This window comes from Cygnus atratus, chromosome Z, assembly GCF_013377495.2.
Source record: "Cygnus atratus isolate AKBS03 ecotype Queensland, Australia chromosome Z, CAtr_DNAZoo_HiC_assembly, whole genome shotgun sequence".
Classification (NCBI taxonomy): Eukaryota; Metazoa; Chordata; class Aves; order Anseriformes; family Anatidae; genus Cygnus; species Cygnus atratus.
Genome location: NC_066396.1, coordinates 54,411,434 through 54,432,117, shown reverse-complemented (window position 1 = coordinate 54,432,117; position 20,684 = coordinate 54,411,434). Strand labels below are relative to the sequence as shown.

The following is a 20,684-nucleotide window of genomic DNA, read 5'->3' as shown; positions in this document are numbered from 1 at the left end:
CCACCACCTCATTTGGCGCCAGCAAAGCGTGCTGCCATCTGAAGGTAAAATGTCAACCCAAAGCCTGTACAGGCTTCCACACAAAACCAAAGAGGGTATTTAGAAGGCTTTTTCCTGCTTCCTGAGCACACTCAGAGAAGGGCTGATGCATCAGCCCTGAGTTATGAGGCTACCTGTTACTCATGCTGAGTAAACACTCAATGTGTCCAAGTAATACCAGCACTGGCACACAGCAGCCTGTCTCTAGGGGATAAGCACAAGCAAATGAAAGTGCTCTGACTGCCTTCCAGCAAGCTGTCTGGCACTTCTGGAGTCCTGATCATCATCAGGAGGGGGCCGAGCAGTGGGGAACTTTTACTCTGAGTCCAAAAGGCAGTTTGGTAGTTTCTGAGTGTTAGTAACCAGTTAAAGTGTTAATAGTCTTTTTTTTTTCCTTTTTTTTTTCTTTTTCTTTTCTTTTTCTTTAGGAGCTCATCAGTCACATACGTAGAAAAACTGTGTCTGTCACACCTACACGCAGAGTTTGGGGGAAGTTAGTTTTTGGAAAACTGCTTTCAAATTACCAACATATTAAGAGGGATTTTTCAGCTAAACAGACAACTGATGAGGACAATGGGACCAGCCTCAGTGACAGCTGCCTTCTTTCTTTTCCCCTAGTCTCTCTGCAGGGTGAAAGCCAGAGGCGCTTGTACAGAGAGCTGCTGAGAAACTACAATCGTCTTGAGCGACCGGTCATGAACGACTCCCAGCCCCTTGTAGTTGAGCTTCAGCTTTCTTTGCTGCAGATAATCGACGTGGTAAGTCACTGGCTGCTCTGTTCTCTATGGCACTCGTTCAGCATAACTAATCTTATCTCTCATGTAGGTACCACACATTTCCTCTTAATCAGGCTATCAGAGATGAAAGTGTACTGTCTTTGGATGAGCACCCTCAAAAAATGCTTGAGTACATGCTTTTACACTTTGAAAGAGTGAATGTCATTCTAGAATCACAGTCATCTCTGATACAATATGAGCTGCAAGATTACGTAGTTTTTCCATTTGTTTTAAACAGAGAAAATAATTCTGTTTTAAACAGAAAAAAATAATTAAGTAGTTCAGAAGCTATGTGTCACTACAAATTATTAATGATTTCTTCTTCTCAGTGTCATGCAGGATGCAATAACTGAAGAGAATGTGAAGCATTAAGAGCTAGCATCACTGCATTTACACTTTTTCTTTAGACATTATAATGGTGTTGACCTCTTCTCCAACCACGTCTTTACCAGACAGTTGAAGGAGCCTGTCTTGAGACGAGGTTAGATATACATAAAAACAAAACCTGGAAGCACGGCACTCTAATTGTCTTTACCAATCTCTCTACAACATACTTTTCCAGAACTGGAGATTTGAGCCATGGAATATTTTAATACTATAATCTAAACCTGAATCTCTTTTTCATCCTGAGGATGATTCTCTATGATAAGCTATGCTGTATGGGGAGAATTTCTTTCACGTGCATGGAAGACAAACAAACAAACAAACAAACAAAAAAACAGACTAGAAAAAATTATTGACCACCTTCACTTAGGTCAGTGCAACAAACAGCTGAATACATCAGTGCTTCTCCCTTCATCCTACTATTTCCAGTAATATGGGCTGGTTTCCAACACACTGTCATTGTGAGGAGGGAATGAAGAGGAGAGAGAGAAACTTGCAAACATTGGTGTAACTGCAGACCAATTTGATAGAGGTCTCAAATATTTAAAATTCCTATAGTACCCATAATATTTGTGGAAATGTGTGGTGCACCACGTGCTCCTTCTGGAGGGACAAGCGAGCCCCTGGAGGCCTAGCCCCCCAGCACAGTGCAGCACCAGTGGCAGGACCAGCCAGTTGTGGTTCCCCCAGGTCAGGCAGCAACCACTCAGGCAGGATAAGCAGCTTTCTCCTTTGACACATTAGTGACTGCACTGAGCTGGAAGAGAGAGGAGATCAGTACCCTTAGCTGAAGTCACTCATTCACAGCAGGAGCGCACAGTCCTCTTCATGAACGAAAGAGCAGAGAAATCCTCCAGCTACTTTCAAGTAAATTTCAGCGAGCAGTTCCAGGTTTAGCAGAGGAATCTTAGCTCCAAAGATCTTGCTTCAAACCTTCTTTTTCCGCTGGTATTTCATGCAGTAGTTTGAAGGTTGAGGGTAGAAGAGAGGACTTTTTAGCCTTCTGGCTGTGACTGTACATTTTCAAAGTCACTCAGTCAGGAGGAGGGAAGAGTTACATAAAACCTTTTTTCAGCTGGGTTTCACATTTGCAAGTGAAATATATCTTTTCAGCAGACATTTCTTTAAGTGCTCTATCTACCTTATGTATATGTCCATTGCAACACATTTAATTCCTCTGTTTCTTTTTGGTGTTCTGCAATAAGAAAGAGGTCATCTAAATGGTCATGCCTACATATAAACACAGCTTTGCTTCCCTCTGTCTCAGCACACACTACAGATGCTAGAAGCTAAGCTCAGAGAATTATTGACTTGTCCCAGGCTCATGGTCTTGCAACCTTCAGTAATGGTGTTTTCAAAAAACATCTGTACTGACCCGAAATGTGTATCTTACACAACGTAAAAAAGGTGCCTGTCTCCCTCAGGGAAGAACAGAAAATCCTTTGTAGAGGGGCTAAAATTTCTTCATTCACACCATACAGTAGCAGTCTGTATGAAGACTCCGTGCCAGGGACAGTGCCAGTGAAGTACTGTCACCACTGTCGAGGTAGTGTGCACGAGACTGGTTTCCATATGAGAGAAAGCAATGTAAAGAAGAAGAGATAAAGTTCCATGTTTTATATTTGCATGGAAGGAGTAAGGGCGTGTCACTGGTACAAAAATTCACTCTTCACCCTTGCCAAGGCCTGGCATCTTATCTACCACATGTTTACAGGGATTGCCTCCCAAAGTCTGTTCCCTACACAAACTGTACAGTAATACAATCAAATCTAAATTCATCTTTTGCCGCCAGGCTTCTAAGAACAGCATTGATGACAATTTGCTATGCAGAGAGGAAAGACAGCTCTGAGATCCCTGTAGTTTGCCAAATAGTGATGACTTAAAGTATCACCTTCTCTTCTCTCATCCATTCAGAGAATTTCATAGCATGACTCGCTTGGACTGAATTTTCTGCAGCCACCAACATTTATTTACCCTTTTTTTTTTTTTTTTTTTTTTTAACACTCAAAGCCCAAAGCCAGTTGCCATACTCAAAGCCTTGAAGAACATGTTCTTTGCTTTTCACAGTTGTACAAATAGACAACAAATAGACCAGTAGACAAATGCATGATTTGAAGAACATCCTGTCATTAGGGTTAGGATTTTTCCAAAGTGGTCTTAATTCACATCTACAGCCAAGCCAGACCTCTCACATCCAGGAAATGAATGAGTAGGAAGGGGAGCTGTTGCACACCCTGTTTAGCATCAGGACTCAGTTTAAATTGCCATGTCCTAAATGTATAAGGACAACATCCTGGGGTCACTTTTGCCTGGGGCCTGTCCCCCACTCTTTCCCAGAGGAGCTGGGCACTTCCCTGGCACAACCAGTGGGGAAATTGAGTGGTGAACTCTCCCAGGAGCACAGGCAGACCCTGACAGCCCAAGCAAGTGTATAGCACATCCAAGAGTACCTGGAATGAGATTCCTCTTCTTAATTTGCCTAAAAGCCCAGCTTGTCAGCCAGGCTAGACAAATTAAGAAATAAGGCGTTTTCACAGCAAAGGAAGTGCTGGCATTTTCCCTTTGGCTCACTGTGATAGGAGCCTGCTAAGTAGAAAATATTTGTCATCGTGAATAGTGGTTTTGATTGCTCCTGCTGGCATCTGCAGGAGACCTTACCTGAGGGGATCTACATCCTTTATGATGAAGCCCTGGTGAGACATTTTAAAAAAATGCAGTATTTTTTTTTAGCTTTCTTTCTGCTAATGATACTATTTATCGTTATCTCTGGGTCAGTGCATCAATGCCACTGCAACAATAGACACACTGCTTTTGGTTGTCCACAGGAAAACCTTGTTTGATTAGCTTTCTAGGCCACATGTTTCTCCAAACTGTGAGGTTAAATGTATAAAGAGAAAAAGAAACCAGACAGACAACCAATAGAAGTATATCATGACTAAAACTGCAGCAATTCTCACAGACTTGATAAAAAAAATGATTTAAAGAGCCACATTCTAAGAAGAGTGCTGCAAGGTGGCATAAAGCTGCAGAAGTAATAAATAACTCAAAAGTCCTTTCTAAAAGCAAACACAGCTCTGAGGTTTCCAGTAAGTGCATTGTTTCCTTTCAGAGGCTGCACACTGCTAAGCACGCTCATTAGCCTCGTGCAAGAAGGAAGGGAGGGCCCTGCCATCACTCTGTCTCTGACATTGTCGTCTTCTTCAGAGCCACCCTGAAGGTCTGGCTGCACAGCTCCCCGTGTGTGGCAAAGTCCTGTAGTGCTTTTCTCCTCTGTGTTCACTCTTCCTGCTGCTATTGATCCAGAAAACCACACCAGGAGTAGCAAGGTTGCCCAAGTTTGTAACACCACAGTCTTGTTACTGCTTTTGTGGCAATAGCCTCCTGTTTCAGAGGAAGTACAATAAGAAAAATAATAAGACAAAGGGATTGCAAGCCCCCACTAGGAAGGAACAAAAATATTAAAACAAAACCAATCTTGCCACCCAAGAGCAACTTCTGGAAGCAAAAAAATCCATCATTTTGCTGTAGCTATAAACCCCAAACAAACATTATATATGGAAAATTTACTGTAAGATGTTTTGATTTGATTGAACAGTGTGTAGAATGATTGTCTATTCTACAGATTGCAGGATCATCCCAAACCGGATCACATGCTTGCAAACAATCCCACTTAAACTGCAGATTTGGGTGCTTCTCAAAGCTCTTGATTGGTGTGTAAAGTAGCAAGACAAGTTCACAGAAGAGTTTAATGGGGCAGTAAAGAGCCAATATGCAGTTTGTATCCTGAAAACTGGAACTGTGCATATAGTGCGTTGCTGGGCAGGGAAATTATGGTGAAAATATGTGCATGTTTTCCCTGAGTACTCAGATGCATTTATTACTGCTATAAGCAGTGTGCTAGCTTGGCAACACAGCAGTTTTAGCTTTATCTATCAGAAACTTATCAGACTTCCAGATTCAAGCTTTAGTTCACGTTGTTTTCCCTCTAAATCTGATTGCAGCCCCGAAAAGTCTTTATTTTTTTATTTTTTTATTTTTTTTAAGGAAGTGCTCGGTGGGATAACAATTTTGCCTTGCAGGCAGCTTTTATAGGAAGGATGTCCTCAACTGCTGGCTCAGTTCCTTGGTGATCTGTTCTTCAGTTAGCAGGACCCTCAAATTCTGCCCCCAAGAGCTGGTATAGGATGAACTCTTTGCTGATGCTTGCTCCATTCACCTGAAAATTGCTGAAGTGCAAGGCTGCCTGTAAGTAGACTGTGCCACAAGGTGAAGGTAAAAAGGCAGGAGGAAGGTGATGAAGGCCAGCTGTGTGGCACCTGCCATCTGACGCAGACCTCCTAGTGGCAGTGTACTTGCAAACCCTCTGTCAGATCTGAACGTCTTTAGCAGTCATCCCCTTGTTTTTAAGTGCTTGTGTTTCATAAGCTGTAAACTCGGATGATTTATGAAAGAAGCTCTGCTTTCTAATCTGAAAATGTGTTTATTCCCTCCTGAAAACATTAACGCGGCGAAGGTGCTGTTTTCCCCTTTTCCAAAGTTGGCTGAGGACAAGAGCTGCTGGTGGTACTGGTGTTGCTGGTGTTGCTGGTGGTGGTGCTGGTCCTGCCAGCAGTGCTGAGCAGGGTGGCAGCCCGGCACACTGGTTCTGCAAGTGAACCAAACAATCAGAAAATTCAAATATTATCTTTCTAGCTCTAATTCTCCTCTCCATTCCTAAATTTACTTTATAGTGGCTAAGTCATTCCCTCCCACCCTACCTCCTGGCACTGCCATGTGTCCACATATCTGCACAGCAAACTCAGGTCAATTCACAAATGATTCAATGAAATAAATATAAATACGTCAAACATATAAGCACCCATTCACATATTATTCCCAATATAGCATCAGTATTCACTAGATTAAACCGTAATCCTGATAGTACATCCTGTACAAATCTTTTCAGAATAGATAACTTGAAAAGTGTAAGCTTGACTACTCAAGATTGAAACACCGAGTATATAAAAGAAAGAGATACCATAAGGAAATATTTATTAAGCAGATATTTTGTATTTTATTTATTTACAAAACATTGAAAAAAGGTAGGAAGAAAAACTCTTTCAGCCTTTCAGTTCTTCTGCATTTAAATATTTTTATTTTTATTTTTGTTATTGTTCCCTATTCAAGCCTTTGCATTTATTATTTATCTTTGGGCTTCCTACATAGTCTTTGTGAGCTATATCTGCTCCATTTCTCCTTGTACAGTCCTACTCTCCAAAAACCCATCTCCTTCTAGAAAGATTTTTCTCCACCAAAAGCTGCATTCTCATCTTGCAAGAGCAAATTCATGGAGACCAGTGCAGTAAGACTGATTCAAAACTGTGTAACTGAGAAGGAAATCAGAGTGGACATCATTATAAAAGCTGAAAATCAGTAATTAGTGATCATGAAAAGTAGTCATTAAAATTCCAAGCAGAAAATTATGGAAAGGTTGATAGACCAATAGATTCATTAAAGTTAAATCCCAACAACTCTCTCCTGGTCATAAAGCTCACTTACTGTGACCAATTTTGAACTCTGGGAAGAAAAATTAAATAAATTGGCCTCTTCATTAGCATGGTTGAAGCTTCAACAGTGGGAATGGCAGGGCTAACTGAGTCATGAATTAGTATTTTGGCTTCCTTATAAGTGTCAGGCATTATCAAAATGTCAGTCTTACTAAGCCAATTAAACACGCAACGCTTGAGTTTGCTAGCACAATGAAGTCAGGCACCATGGGAATTATGGCTTCCTGTCTGATACATCTTTGCCCACACACTTGCATTAACCATTGTCATGAAGTCTTAATTACCCGCCTCCTAACCTAAAGCTTTTCTTCATTGACTTCTGCATGGCTCAGGGTAAGGAGTGGATGGGGTTCACCTAGTAAGAAGCAATCCAACAGCTTGTTTGCTCTCTGTTATTTGGCATGGGTCTCCAAGCTGTGCTTGGTGGCTGTGGTTTTAACAAGAAATACACTGATTTTCCTTTTATTTTATTTTATTTTATTTTATTTTATTTTATTTTATTTTTATTTTTATTTTTCCTGTGATGTTGATCCAGATTGGGCATTTCACAATAACTACCCAGTCTTCTGCATGTGTAGCAAAAAGGCCTGTACTATCCCATTTGAGGACAGGGGAATTTAGATTTTGAACCCATGGATACTCCTTAATCTTATTTGAGTCATCTAGGATTTTTAGGAGTCCCTATCACTTGTTACTTCAGCTCGACAAGGTGCAAAGGAGCAAAAATTATTTAAGGTGAGATTTGCCTGATTATCACTCAGGAGCCTGGTAGCAGTGGCAGGGAAAGAAACTTGTCCTTTGGAGAAGCACTCAACTGCTTGAAATGCATGACACTTTCCTCCGGTAAAGGCAGCAGAGTCCTCACAAATCAGACTTCTGGCCATGCCTCACCATTGCCCAGGGGCTGTGGAAACTAGCACAGGACAGGGGTACTGCAAATGGTCACGTTTCTAAATCCACAAGTTGCAATAAAGCATTTAAACCAAAGCTGTCAGCGTGTCCCTGTCCATTTCTTAGTTTGTTGGTGTTTGGAAGGTTAGTATCTTAGTGCTGTATCCTTGAGTGTAACTCCTGAGAGTCACTTCAGTTCTTAAGTGAAATCCTCTTCCCCCATTTCCCATCCCTCACAAAAGGCTTTAAGTGCTTGCTTGTGTTTCAGAACAGACTTATGTCCTGTCACGACAGCATGTAGATAGAGGAGGAAATGCAAAGGCACCCTTGCAGGTGTCCTGGGAGTGAGACTTTGGTGAGTTCTCAGGGCTGGCCTGTTTGTGACCTTTCTCTGCCCCCCTCCCACCGCTTTTCCTGTGATTTCAAATTCTGACAAAGGCAATGAATAACGAATACGCTGGAATAACATTATTTTTGTCAAGTCCTGATTATCAGAACACCTGCCAACTGTGCACAAAACACACAGAGGGCTATTTCAGGATGAGGAACCCACCCTGGAGATTACACAAACCACCTACATGCTGCGTGTGGATGGCTTGGTATTTCAGCGGAGGGCTGGCTGATTTTAGGCTATGACATAACATCCTTTCCCTCAGGAACTGGGCAGGCATGTCAGTTCATCCAAGCAGTCATGAGAGAGCAGCCCTGTGCTGGAAAGCCACGTGAGGCCTGTTGTCCCAGCTCCTGGGGCTTCCCAGGGAAATGTCTGTGAAGTGGCAGGACAAAGCAGGAACCCTCACTCTTCCCAGCACCCTGCCACAGTGTGGGGATGGAGTACCTTGAATGTGCAGGTCTCTGCTGAAGGGCTTGAGGCCAAATAGCCATCAAACCAGCTCTGGAGTCTCTAATATGGGACTCTTCCCAGAAGTCCAAGTCTTCAGGCACTGGTGAGTGGCTGCATTGTAGCAAAAAATTAAAGATATTCACCAGCGAGGCACCTACAGCCACAGTCTGTCGTTGAATGCCATGCACTATGAAAGGTGTGAGACTAAGTCTGCATCCCATGGGTGTTAAAGAAAACACCTTTAACTGTACATAGGAGTAAAGGCCCAAGGTGGTAAAATGAGAAAAGCATGAGGGAGTGGATATTCAGCTATGAGCTCTTAACTATATCTTTGGCTTGACAAACTTCACCATGTCTCCATCTTGATGTGCACAGAAATGCTCAGCAGACATCAGTAGATGTTTGTTCATCTTTGTTGTTCCAGTGTATATTTGTGTCCCTCATCATCCCTTCCTCTTGACCCCAGGATATCACCCCATTCCCATTTCCTCTTGAAAGTGCCTTCTTGAAAGTACGGAGATGAAGTACTTAAACATCAGTTATCTCCTCAATTTTGATGTTACTATGGCAACGTTCATTCCAACGTTTTAAATGCTCTTTCAGAAGGCAAATTGTAGATGTACGAGTACTTATAGTTAACAAACACTGAAAAAAAGTATAAAGGCTCTCCAGCTATGCTTAATGACTGTTACCAGGGCAACCCAGGCTTTCCCCAAGCCGTCTGGTTTTGTGGGGCTTCATTCATACAATGCATTAAAGCTCTTTTACTTAATCATCCCAAGGTAGTGGGTAGTAGCGTTTTTCGGCAGTGGAAAGGACTGCCTGCTGCAGACAGAGAGAGAGCCTAAGAGCATTTGAAAGCTTTACTGTTTCCTTTTGATTCTCTTGATCAAAATCCAGTGTGGAGAATGATGCCTCTGCTAACAAAGCTGAGTCTCAAGGTCAATGGTGTTCTCTCTTGACCATTACCCTCCTACATATTCAGACACAAAAGCAGCATTAAAGAAAAAAGAAAAGAAATTAACCAAAGTAGCCCCATATGGCCTTTGGTCACTGCTAAGAGTTACCTGTGCAATTTAGGACTTTTCTGCTCAGTATCTTGTGATAATTCAATGGCAGAATTAACTCCCTCTGCAAAAGTGCAAAGATTAATGAGGTCAGTCAGTCACCTGTTAGTAAATGCCTCGTTACAGAGGTGACACATCACCATAGGATGTGGCTACTAAACCAGGAAGGCCTTTGGATTTTTCCATCCATGTGTAATGACCCATATAATTATGTAGTTGAAGGCAGGCATAGTTTGCCTGGATGTTGGCCTGGCAAGGGAGAGTCTACTGATAGGCACTGGTGCAAAAGAAAGGCAGACCTACGCATATTGTGAGCTTTGAGTTGGCAGCAGGGAAAAATAAATAAATAAAAATAAAACTCACACATGTCCTAGCACGTGAACTGGAGGAAACATCAATGGGTCAAAGGCTAAAAGAATAATCAGATGTCCAAGAGAGAGGATTAACTGGGGTGAGTCTGAAGATAGAAAGGGGAGAATGTGACCCAGATAAAGAAATAAAGGATTTAGAGGGCAACCGTTGTACTGGCTACTGACCACAGAAATAGCTTTCCCAGCATTTTTAAATAACCAGAAGCAAACTGATTTGTTTGAGCTGAACATTTGCAGCCCAGGGGAACAACCTGAGGAGTGCTGAAAAAGCATCTCTGGGTGCTTGTCTTCTCCAGTCTCACCTGGGATCTTGGCTGGGCTGCTTTGGTTGCTTTGCTATAGGGAGAGCTGAGAGTGAAAAGCAGAGGGAAGGTCATCCCCAGGGCTGACAGTGCCAAGCAAGGTATAGACCATGCACAGGCAAAGCAAAGGGCTGGGTTATTCAAGCTTTCTCCTGAAGGAAAGGCACCTTCACAACTGATCCCTCTGCACAAATTCACAACATGCAATGAGGAAACTGTTTCCAGTGCTTCCCAAGTGGGAGAATTGTCTTTCATCTAGGCAAAACAGTGCCTGCCATTGACCTCCTGGGACTAGGTAAGGCATACATACTCTTGGTTACCTGTAAGTACCTTTGTAGCAGACAAATATGGTCCCTCCCATGCCCAGGTATCTCAGCGATGACTTCAGTCCACAGTTCCTGATCCCTCCTGGGCTCTGGAAAGGCCAGGCAACCAGCCCACTCCAAAGGCCAAACTATTTCCTTACAGGTTACAAAGCTGCACAGCCCAGTAAAACAACAAACTTGCAAAGATGGAAAGCTCCATAAACATCTCAGGACTTAAAAGCCCCTTGCACTAACATGGTATGATAGATTCAGACTTCCAGACTTCCACAGCCCTCACCTCCTGGGCAGCCTCAGGATGCATTCTTGGAAGGCCTGGCTCCTCGGGGTCCTTCTGAGGAGGGGTCTTCTGAGGGATGCCATCCAAAGGGACCTGGACAGGCTGGAGAAGTGGGCCCATGTGAACCTAATGAGGTTCAACAAGTCGAAGTGCAAGGTGCTGCACCTGGGTCAGGGCAATCCCAGACATGAGGACAGGCAGGCAGAAGAGCTCAGTGAGAGCATCCCTGCAGAGAAGGACTGGGGGGGGGGGGGGGGTGCTGGTGGATGAAAATCTCAACCTGAGCCAGCAGTGTGTGCTTGCAGCCCAGAAGGCCAACTGCGTCCTGGGCTGCATCAACAGAGGGGTGGCCAGCAGGTGGAGGGAGGCGATTGTCCTCCTCTGCTCCCCCAGAACAGGCTTTTTTTTTTTCTTTTTTTTTTTGTTTCCAAACTCAGATCCTTGTTTAGAAAACTTTCTGTTCCATCCTGTGATAAGAAGGACCCATCAGGTTGCTTCTTTTGATCAGTGCTAAATACGGAAATAGCATTTGCTGTCTATAAAGCCTTTGAAAGCTTAGCAGCCTGGAGGCAAGGATGAGAATAGACAGACTCTGAATGGCCATGAAAAGAGCGCGAAGTGACATTTTTTCCCCCAAGGCTGAACGAGTCATAAGCAGCCCAAAGCTCTTAACCAGAGACTTTGTGCTCTCTCTGACTGTGGTTATCAAAAAGCAAGGCAGGAAGACCATGCAGGGCGTGCTTACGCTCCAGATGAATGTGTGACAACTCTAATAGAAAAGTTCAACTTTGACTGCAAAACAAAACTGAGAAGCAGAACAAACACATTGAACACTGTGGCCTTGTGACAAGGAGGCAAATTGTACCCACGGTAATGTGTTTAATGCTACATGAAATATCCACATGCTGTGCGGTGGCTGATGAATTGCTTGAAGACAAAGCTGATTGCCAAGGTCATTAGCACCTCACTCTGAATAAGGACCTCATAAAGGGTGAGCAGCTAAGCGCCACAGGCAGTTCTGTGAAGTACAGAGGTCTGCCCTAGGTGTTTTTCTTTGCAATCATGGAGTTTATTGAGAATAAACTTACTAGGTCAAGTGAAAGGAAGTTTGCTTGTCAAGAGTTAAAGGCTTCTGAGCAGAGACATCTCCACATGGAGAAACTTACAGGCCTTCCAGATCCACACTACCCTTTACTGCATCCCCCTGTGGCTTTCGGGTAGCCAACAAAAAGTGTAAGGTACTTTCCTCCCTTTCCCCATGAGGTAAAATGAGCAGACTGGTATTTTTTCCAAAGTGATTAAGGCAGTTCTGTTTTCACTACCTATGTTAACCAGTAAGTGTAATTATGGATCAGGGCTAACCAAAAAGCCCAGGCTACTTCAGAACAGTGGTTTACCTTGTAATTTTGGAGACCAAGCATTTTTGGATGCTGACTGCCAATGAGAAGTACAAGTGGCATGGACTTGAGGGGAGCAGGAGAGGCAGTGGTGTGACAGACAATTTTGCATGGAGAACTATGACAGACACACGCTCACTTATCTTCAACATTAAGAACATGATCAGGGAATGCTCTGTAGGGTTTTAATGCCTGCTGGAGCAGTCTGCAATTGCAGTGTGTCCCTCTCCAAACACTACAGAAGCACAGATGCTTCGTAGGGCGTGCACACACACACAGACACATGAATTGGTAGCTCAGGAGTCCAGAGCACTGGCACCACATGGTTGTCACCATGAGCCTGGGAAGTAACTTGATTAGGTGACAGCCAGGACTAATGGGTGTTTCTCCTCAGAAATTTGCTAGGACAACACATCATCTTGCATCTTGGTGAAGTTCTCTGTCTGTCTGCTCTTACTGCATACTGTCCATGAGTATTTGCTGCTCTGCTGGGCCCTGAGGTTTGATCACTGCAGTGAAGTCACAGGGTTTTCTGCAGAGTTTCACAGCAGCTTTGTCTGATGATAAAACATCTAGCTCTCCTTCAGAGATCTCCACATCTTCCTTGTAATATCGCTAATCGCTCTAGTCTCTGCATGAGTTCTGTCTGATGTTTCTCTTTGGCTATGGAAGAATAGGAGAAAACACAATCAATCATAAAAACTGTCTCTAATTAAAGAAGAGTCGTGTCTCAGGAGCCCAAGTTGTACTTTATATTAACTTACCTGTAGGAAGGGTAGGCAAGTCAATGCAGTATGGGGTGTGACAGGTTGAAAGCATTCCCACTTTGCTGCGGAAAAGTGAGTCACATTGGCCAGGCCATGGCTGTTCCTTCCAAGAGATCTGAGCTGAAGCAGAGAGGACAAGTGCTGGCTTCTGGCATGCCTTTTGGCCAAGAACGTAATTTACTTGGAAAGTGGCTATGTTGGTCAGACCTGCCCCCAGGCACAGCATCAAACCCAAGCCTAAGGATCCACCTCAGTTCAAGCTGGACAGGACTGTGCATACAGTGAGCCAGCACCACTGAGTACCCAGCCTTAGCTCCCCATAAGTGCAGGGCACACCTGTGGCAGTATCTGAAGCTATGCAAAGCATGGACGTGGATCTGGGGTTCTGCAGACTCCAAAAGAAGAGTGCTTCCAGTGCCGTTTCACTACGGTTTTGCAGTGGCAGCAGAGAAGACATAAACCTGCTCCAATTACCACATGCTTCATGGTATTAGAAATAACTTGTTCTGCCCAGCTAGCCAAAAGGAAAAGCTTGTGCATTTGGTAAGCTCTTCAATTGTCTCCAGCAAAATAACAGCTGTTGTCTATTATTTTCACTTTTGATAGTGATTTGTTATGATAAATTCAGGAGGTCTGTAGTTTTAAAGGGTAGAAAGAGCCATTATTGTCTGAGCCATGCAAAGCAGCTGGGTGGTTCTGTGCTGAGCTCACAGTCTACTCCATACCATTTGTGCTTGTTTACCCCAAGAGCATGGGTTTTCAAAGAAACAGAACAAGAACTCTTCCACTTGTAATTTATCTGTAATTTGTGGCTCATCTGTTTTTCTCCTCCCTTTCCCTTTCCCCTTTCATTCAAAGGATGAGAAGAACCAGGTGTTGATCACAAACGCTTGGCTGCAGATGGTGAGTAACCTGGGTCAATAAAGAACAACCCCCCCTTCCTAATAGCAAACTACTGGATGCATTTTCTTACCTGGAAAGCAAGATTGCTGCCTTTTAATTTGTCTGCAGTGTGAAATTAGTGCATGTTCTGAGTCCTCTGAAATTTTTCTGATGTTCCTTTTAGCATTTGAAACAAAGCGAAGGAGACTGAGTTAATCTATTGGGCAGACCTGTTGGCTTCAGGAGGTAATACCAACCTATATAGTTAGACCACTGGGCATAGGGGTCTTGCAATGGAGCGCCCAAAGCTAGACTCCCACCACAAGTGAAGGAGAGACTCTTTAAGGGGCTCAGGGCCCCTCCAAGGGCAGAGATGAGGACCTGTGGTGAAGTAAGGCACAGTAAGACCTGGGTGCCCTGCTCTCATGGCTTGTACAAGAACCCCCCAGCACGCACTCCCAAATGCAGAGGACCACGTGCAGTCCTGTGCTGCACTGCTGTCAGCAGTGCCCAGGCTCATTGGTGGGACAGCTTCCTAGGAGCACTGCCTTCCCTCCCGATTGAACAACCTCATCCCTAAATGCACCTCCTCCCTTTCCTGCAAACCTCTCCAGCTGAGCAGTGACCAGTGCTGGCCATGCAGGATAAGCAAAACTGATCTTCACTTAGGGCTGCGGTGGAGAGAGCTTCCCACCAAGTCTGCTGCTGGTGGCATATGGTGAGAGATATGATCTATTCTTATGGATCATAAACCAGTCTCCTTAATGGTTTGTGCTCGGCAAAGATGCAGCTCTGCAGAGGAAAGCCTGCGGGAGACTTGAATGATTGAGCTAATTCTGATTTGACTTAAGCAGCTGAACACTATGTCAAGTTAATGGGTGCAACTAAACAGGCTGCTTCTTCTGCAGCTACCTGCTGCTATTTGCAGAAAGAATGGGTTTAAGTCTATCGGAAAAACTAACACAAACCAACCCACGGGACTACAGGACTGTCAGGGCACAGCCTATGTGTATCCTGTCCTTTGCAGAGGGTGTGTCTTCAGCTATAGCACACGTAACACCCTTTTAGCCATATTATCATACTATCATACTACTGCTATTGCTATTGACAACATCCATTCTGTTCCCTAAATATTCCAGATACCTTAAAAGTCTTTTGACAGCTTGTATAATGTAATGTATGTATTTTCCAACAGTACTGGGTTGATATTTACTTGTCTTGGGATCAGTACGAATACCCAGGAGTGCAGAACTTACGATTTCCAGCTGACCAGATTTGGGTACCAGACATTCTTCTGTATAACAGGTAAGCAAGGTGCGCAATATCCAGTGAGAGCCTAACACTAGAGCACTAGGTGATGGAAAACAACATTGCTTCACTGATATTTCAGGGCTTTTTCCATCCAGGACTTCTCCTAGACTTTAAAAAAAAAAAAAATGAAAAAAGAAAACAAGCAACAGCTAACAGATTTTTCTAATAGCCAGTTTAAATCTTGCTGTTGTTTTGCAGGTGCCTTATTTCCCTTATCCCAGTGAATGTGCAGAGCAAACAATCCATACTCTCCTCATAATTAACACACCTGTGCTAGAAAATTACCACTGCCACAGTCTTCCTGCCTGAACTGAACAATCTGTGTTTCTTTGCACATTACCCATCACCCACATTTTCTAAATTCCTTTTTGTCACTCCTTGTCTCCTCTTAACACTCTAGATTATTTTTTTTCTTTTCCATGAGAGTCCAGTACTCTGGACAGTACTTCTGCAGTTTTGGTTGGAGTGAAAGTTCTCTAGACACTTTTCTTTAATTCTTTCCAGGATGGAGAGATTTTATTTTTGCTCTAACATCTTACTTTTGGACTAATTTTGTTCTCCAGTCTTGCTGTCTGGCTAGATTTTTACTGATCTGTCTTTTTCTGTCAGTTTTATGCATAATATTTTCTAATTATCTGGGTTGAATTTCATTCTGTTCTTTTTCACTGTCTACCAAGATCCATTTTCCATTCCAAGTCCCCACTATATCTGAAGGAGACTTGGAGTGACCTGGAAATTTTAAAAGTATAATTCTTTACTCCAGCTTTACTACTTACAGTCTCTCTACTCATTTTCAGTCACCAAAAATGAAGCATACAGTATGGTCAATATCACTCTAGTTTATTTATAAGAGCATGACATGGAAAAGGCTTTCTGAAGTTCAGATATATCTCCTACCTCCTCTTATTCATTTAGTCAGTAAGAAAATTAGATTGATTTGATCCAGTTGGCCCTTGACAAATCTGTGCCAGCTGTTTTCACCTCATTATCTTTGAAGTTAGGCTGATGTGTCTGTAATTTCACCTTTTTACAAAAAAAAAAGAAAAAAAAAAGTCAGAATTCTGTTTGATCTTCTCTAATTCACTGAGCCCTTCCCTGTTCTCCCCGAGCTCTCACAGATAATTGTTAATGCTTCAGAGGGTATTTCGGCCAGTCCCTTCAGTACTTGAGAGTAAATTTCATCAGTGCTGCCAACTGGAATCTCTCTTATCTACACTTCTTTAACCTATTCCTCCCCTCTCCTGCCCTGGACTCCTGGCACTGTGTGAGAATTAATTGGGGTGAGCCACAATTTGTGAAGAGTGAAGTGCAGAGGGTACAGGACACTGCAGCTCTCTGTACCACAGCAAGCAGTGGGTCTATCCTGTCTGACTTGTCCTGTTTGACTTTTCCTTGTTTTCTTCTATTAATGAAAGCCTTTTTTATGTCATCACTTGTCCTGCACCTTGGTCTTTTCAATTTCATCCCCATTGGTTTGTTCTGTTTCATTAATCTTATCCTGAGGCATATGATCTTGCTCCCATGTTTTCAATGCTCATGCCTTGATTTCCAAGCCCCGATGCAGAGGATCCTGAAGCAGCAGACACTGTGATTTACTTTTTCCCATCAGAGTAGGCTGTCTGTGTGTCCTGTATGTAGTCTCCTCCAGCATGTCTTGCCTGAGGACTCCTCAGACCAGAACAGAGAGCAGGTCATAAGAGGAACGGGGGATGTGAATTTTACTTGTTTGGTTGTATGACAGGGTGTGTAAGATGGTGGAGTCATGCAACAAAGACCTGCATGTAGCCATGACAGGCAAGGGTTTGTAGCACCAGCATGGGGAACCTTCTGTATTTAACCTGGAGCAGGTCCCCATGCCTGCTCCCTTGGAGAATGCTCGCCTTTGCTCAGCACGCTATCATAGAATGTGATATTCCCAATACCTTTCTTAGTGATATTCACTATTCCCTTCTTTTTCTCAGAACTTCTGGAATCTTAAATAAATTCTCTTTTCTTGGTCCCTTTTGCATGGTTTCTGCTCTTACAGTCTCAATCAGTACTGTCCTATGAACCCCAGATCTGAAACAGCTTCTCTCCAGTGTCTTCTTCTATTGCCTGAAGCAAACCTTTGGCCCCCACGTATCCTAAGAGACTGCAGAATTATAGCCTCAGGAAACCTTTTCTCTTATAACAGATATCTAGGTAAAAAATAACTTGATTTACACCATGAGCTGCCTGATTCTGACAGCAGCCCCAGAAAACAAAACAAAACAAAAACATCCTGCCTACAGTCCAGTCTTTGAAAACCACTTAGAAACGTCAAAAACTATGATACTTCTGCTCCTTTCCCTTCTGCCTTTGCCCTGTGACATCCGGTGTTGAGGCTGAAGAAGAAAAGTCTTTGGGGAGACCTCATTGCAGCTTTTCACTACTCAAAGGGGATTTATTAAAAAAGATGGAGAGCATCTTTTTGCTTGGGTAGATAATGATAGGAAAACGGGGAATGGTTTTAAACTAAAAGAGGGGAGATTTACATTAGAGGTTAGGAGGAAATTCTTTATCCAGAGGGTGGTGAGGCACTGGCACAGGTTGCCCAGAGAAGCTGTGGATGCCCCATCCCTGGAAGTGTTCAAGGCCAGGCTGGATGGGGCTTTGAGCAACCTGGTCTGGTGGGAGGTGTCCCTGCCCATGGCAGGGGGTTGGAACTGGATGATCTTTTAGGTCCCTTCCAACCCAAACCATTCTATGATATGATTCTCTGATTCTCTGAGGACTTTAAGAAAGTCACCAGCATGTCTGGGAGCAGGCCAATAATGTCTATCAGAAGGCAAGATACTAATGAAGGGTGTGCTCTTAACTTAGGTGTAAGCCAGACCTTGATTCTGTGCACTGAATTCTCACAAAAGATTATTTTTTCTGTAGGAAGTTGCTACATCTTAACTCAAACATCAGCCTACATTTTCTTTCTTTTCTTTTGTTTTCTTTATATCGTGTTATAGTGCGGATGAAAGATTTGATGCAACATTTCACACAAATGTGCTGGTGAATTACTCTGGATCCTGCCAATATATTCCTCCAGGTAGGATGCAGTGTGTTTGTTTGTTTTAAGTGAATGTGTAGCTTCGAATAACTACAAGCAGTTTTCCTTCATAAACGAATTCAAAGTGTTTAGAAGCAGTCTGCAGAAATTTTGCAAGCTGTGTAATTTAATTATTAGACAGACCCACTGAAGTAATTTAGGTCCATTATTAGTAGCATATTTCCACTTCATAAATCAGTAAGTCTCTCTCCTGAACAGTTTGATCATTCAGAGGCCCAGCTGAGGTATTGCTCAAAGCAAGGTGATACGCACCACAGGTCACATTACCACAGAGGGAAGTTTCTCATGTCAACCAACTAGCTCTTTCCTAAGAGTGAGAAGAGCTGTGACCAGAGGAGGCACCCAGAAGCAGCAGTCCTTCTGCAGCCAAGTCCATCTCGTGAGGCTGAACCTCCAGATTCAGGTGAAAAGTTGAACTGAGGCCAGTGCTGGCCAGCCAGACCCAGAACACATCCCGCTTTCTGTCTGTATTGCTGATTCTGTGCCCAGAGGGCTGAGCAGCCAGGACCTGCCAGAAGACACACAGGCTAGCTCCGCAGTCACTCCCTTTGGTGGGCAAGAAAAGTCCAAACCTTGTGCCACAGCTGCTGGCCTGTTGATGCCAGCGCATCCACAGGGGACACCAGGAAACAAATGGGTCTTCCCTGGTGGCTGATCCCCAACTGATCCCTACCTCTGAGACCTCTTTAAAAACACACAAAACAAAACAAACAAGCAAATGAAAAAACAAACAAACAAACAAAAATCTTTATGAACTTTATGTTTTTTTCTGCGGCAGACCATGGGAATGGTTGCTCTCCAGGGAGAAACAGATGATAGGAATTAAATCAGGATGCACCAGAGCAGAGCCTTCTTCATTCCTCAATGGTCTGCACAAGTAGGTGATGGAAAAGGTGTCTGTGTGGGCAGATCTGGTGCTCTGCCAGTCTCTTTTCACCTAACAGAGGAGAAGACATACCACACAAGCAGAGTACATCTATGGTGAGCTACAAACTCCGTGGTGAAGAATTGGTTACTTAAGACTCCAAGGAAATTGAAAAGAGAGAATAAGGAGTAATAGAAATGTCTCATGCAAAGCACAGGAAATAATTTCTTAAATGAATTTAACTGCTGCTAAACTGCTTTGCCCAACCCAATTTAGAAGGTAAATGTTGATAATCAGCCTACTTAATGCAACAAGTGCTCACAGAAACAGCTAGATTAATCAAGAGACTGGAAAACATGGAAAGGAGGAAAAGATGTTGTTTCCAAGGCTTCATGAAAGTTTTATTTCCCATGACTGAGAGCAGGCTGTACCCGCTACTGCTCTCCATTAGAGAAACAAGCTTTGTTACATATGGCTTGGTGGAGGAGTGGAGAGAGGGGACAAGCAGGAGCCAGCTGTCTGTTGAGAAGGAAGAGAGCAGAGCCAAGATTCGGGAGAAGCCAGGAGAAAACGCCCATGAAACCAACCCCACAATGGCTGTGGCAGTGGGAGGCAGACCTGCCAGAAGGTGACGGAGCAAAAGGAGGGAGTCTAGCCTCTGCAGAGCATCAGTGTTTGTGCAGGGAAATAAGTAATCGTGCACATACTACACAGTTATGCCATAATGCCCTCAGCCTCTGCAACAGCAGGCAGAAACAGCAACACAGTAACTCTGTTTTGGGGATTTTAATCTTGAAAAGTCACAGCCTGAGTACTTACAGCAAAGCATCAGACTGTTTAGATGAATCAGAGGTAGGATTCGTGTTAGCTGGTGTTTTAGGGAGCACACAGAAACAATTACTGCAAACAGGTCACCTCGGCACAGCATTGGAGATAACTTTCTAATGAAGCAGGAGCTGCTTCTCCATCGCACGGCACCTCTGAGATGGCTGCTGGCCCAGGGGAGGTGGGGAGGTAAGGTGAGGGCTGAAGAGCCACAGGCCTGCAGGGGTGAGGGTTTGCAGGGATGACATCTGTGCTTTGCCACCAGCTGCTGGTGGCACGGGCTGCACAGGTCATCTTCTCTGCTCTTCCTTGGTGCCCCAGGAGGGGATGATATTCCACACATGCCAACATCTTCCACCTGTGCTAGTTGTTTGGTTACCCCACGACTACATCACACAGGCTTTTGCAGAAGAAAGGTGCTCACAATCAACTGGACAGATAAGGGTGGAGGTGAACTGCACCCTGCACACGATTGATTCTGGTTGATTTCTATCCACAGGCATCTTGAAGAGCACCTGCTACATTGATGTCCGCTGGTTCCCCTTCGATGTGCAGAAGTGTGATTTGAAGTTTGGCTCCTGGACTCACAGCGGCTGGTTGATTGACCTACAGATGCTTGATGCTGATATTTCCAACTACATCTCAAATGGAGAGTGGGATTTAGTGGGTAAATTGTCTGGCCTAAAATTTTTTTTTTTCAGTAGTCTAATTTTCAAAGGCAAAACCCAAATATAT

At 43.6% G+C, this 20,684-nt stretch overlaps 1 protein-coding gene across 1 annotated transcript in view; it reads left to right on the top strand.

Moving 5' to 3' along the window:
- Positions 1-20,684, top strand: part of LOC118256868 (neuronal acetylcholine receptor subunit alpha-7-like) — a 58,803-nt gene that overhangs the window by 16,783 nt on the left and 21,336 nt on the right. The window contains exons 2-6 of the mRNA XM_035564221.2: positions 658-797; positions 13,846-13,890; positions 15,065-15,174; positions 18,159-18,238; positions 20,449-20,616. Of these exons, the coding sequence (XP_035420114.1) occupies positions 658-797; positions 13,846-13,890; positions 15,065-15,174; positions 18,159-18,238; positions 20,449-20,616 (543 nt within the window). The remainder of the gene's footprint in view (positions 1-657; positions 798-13,845; positions 13,891-15,064; positions 15,175-18,158; positions 18,239-20,448; positions 20,617-20,684) is intronic.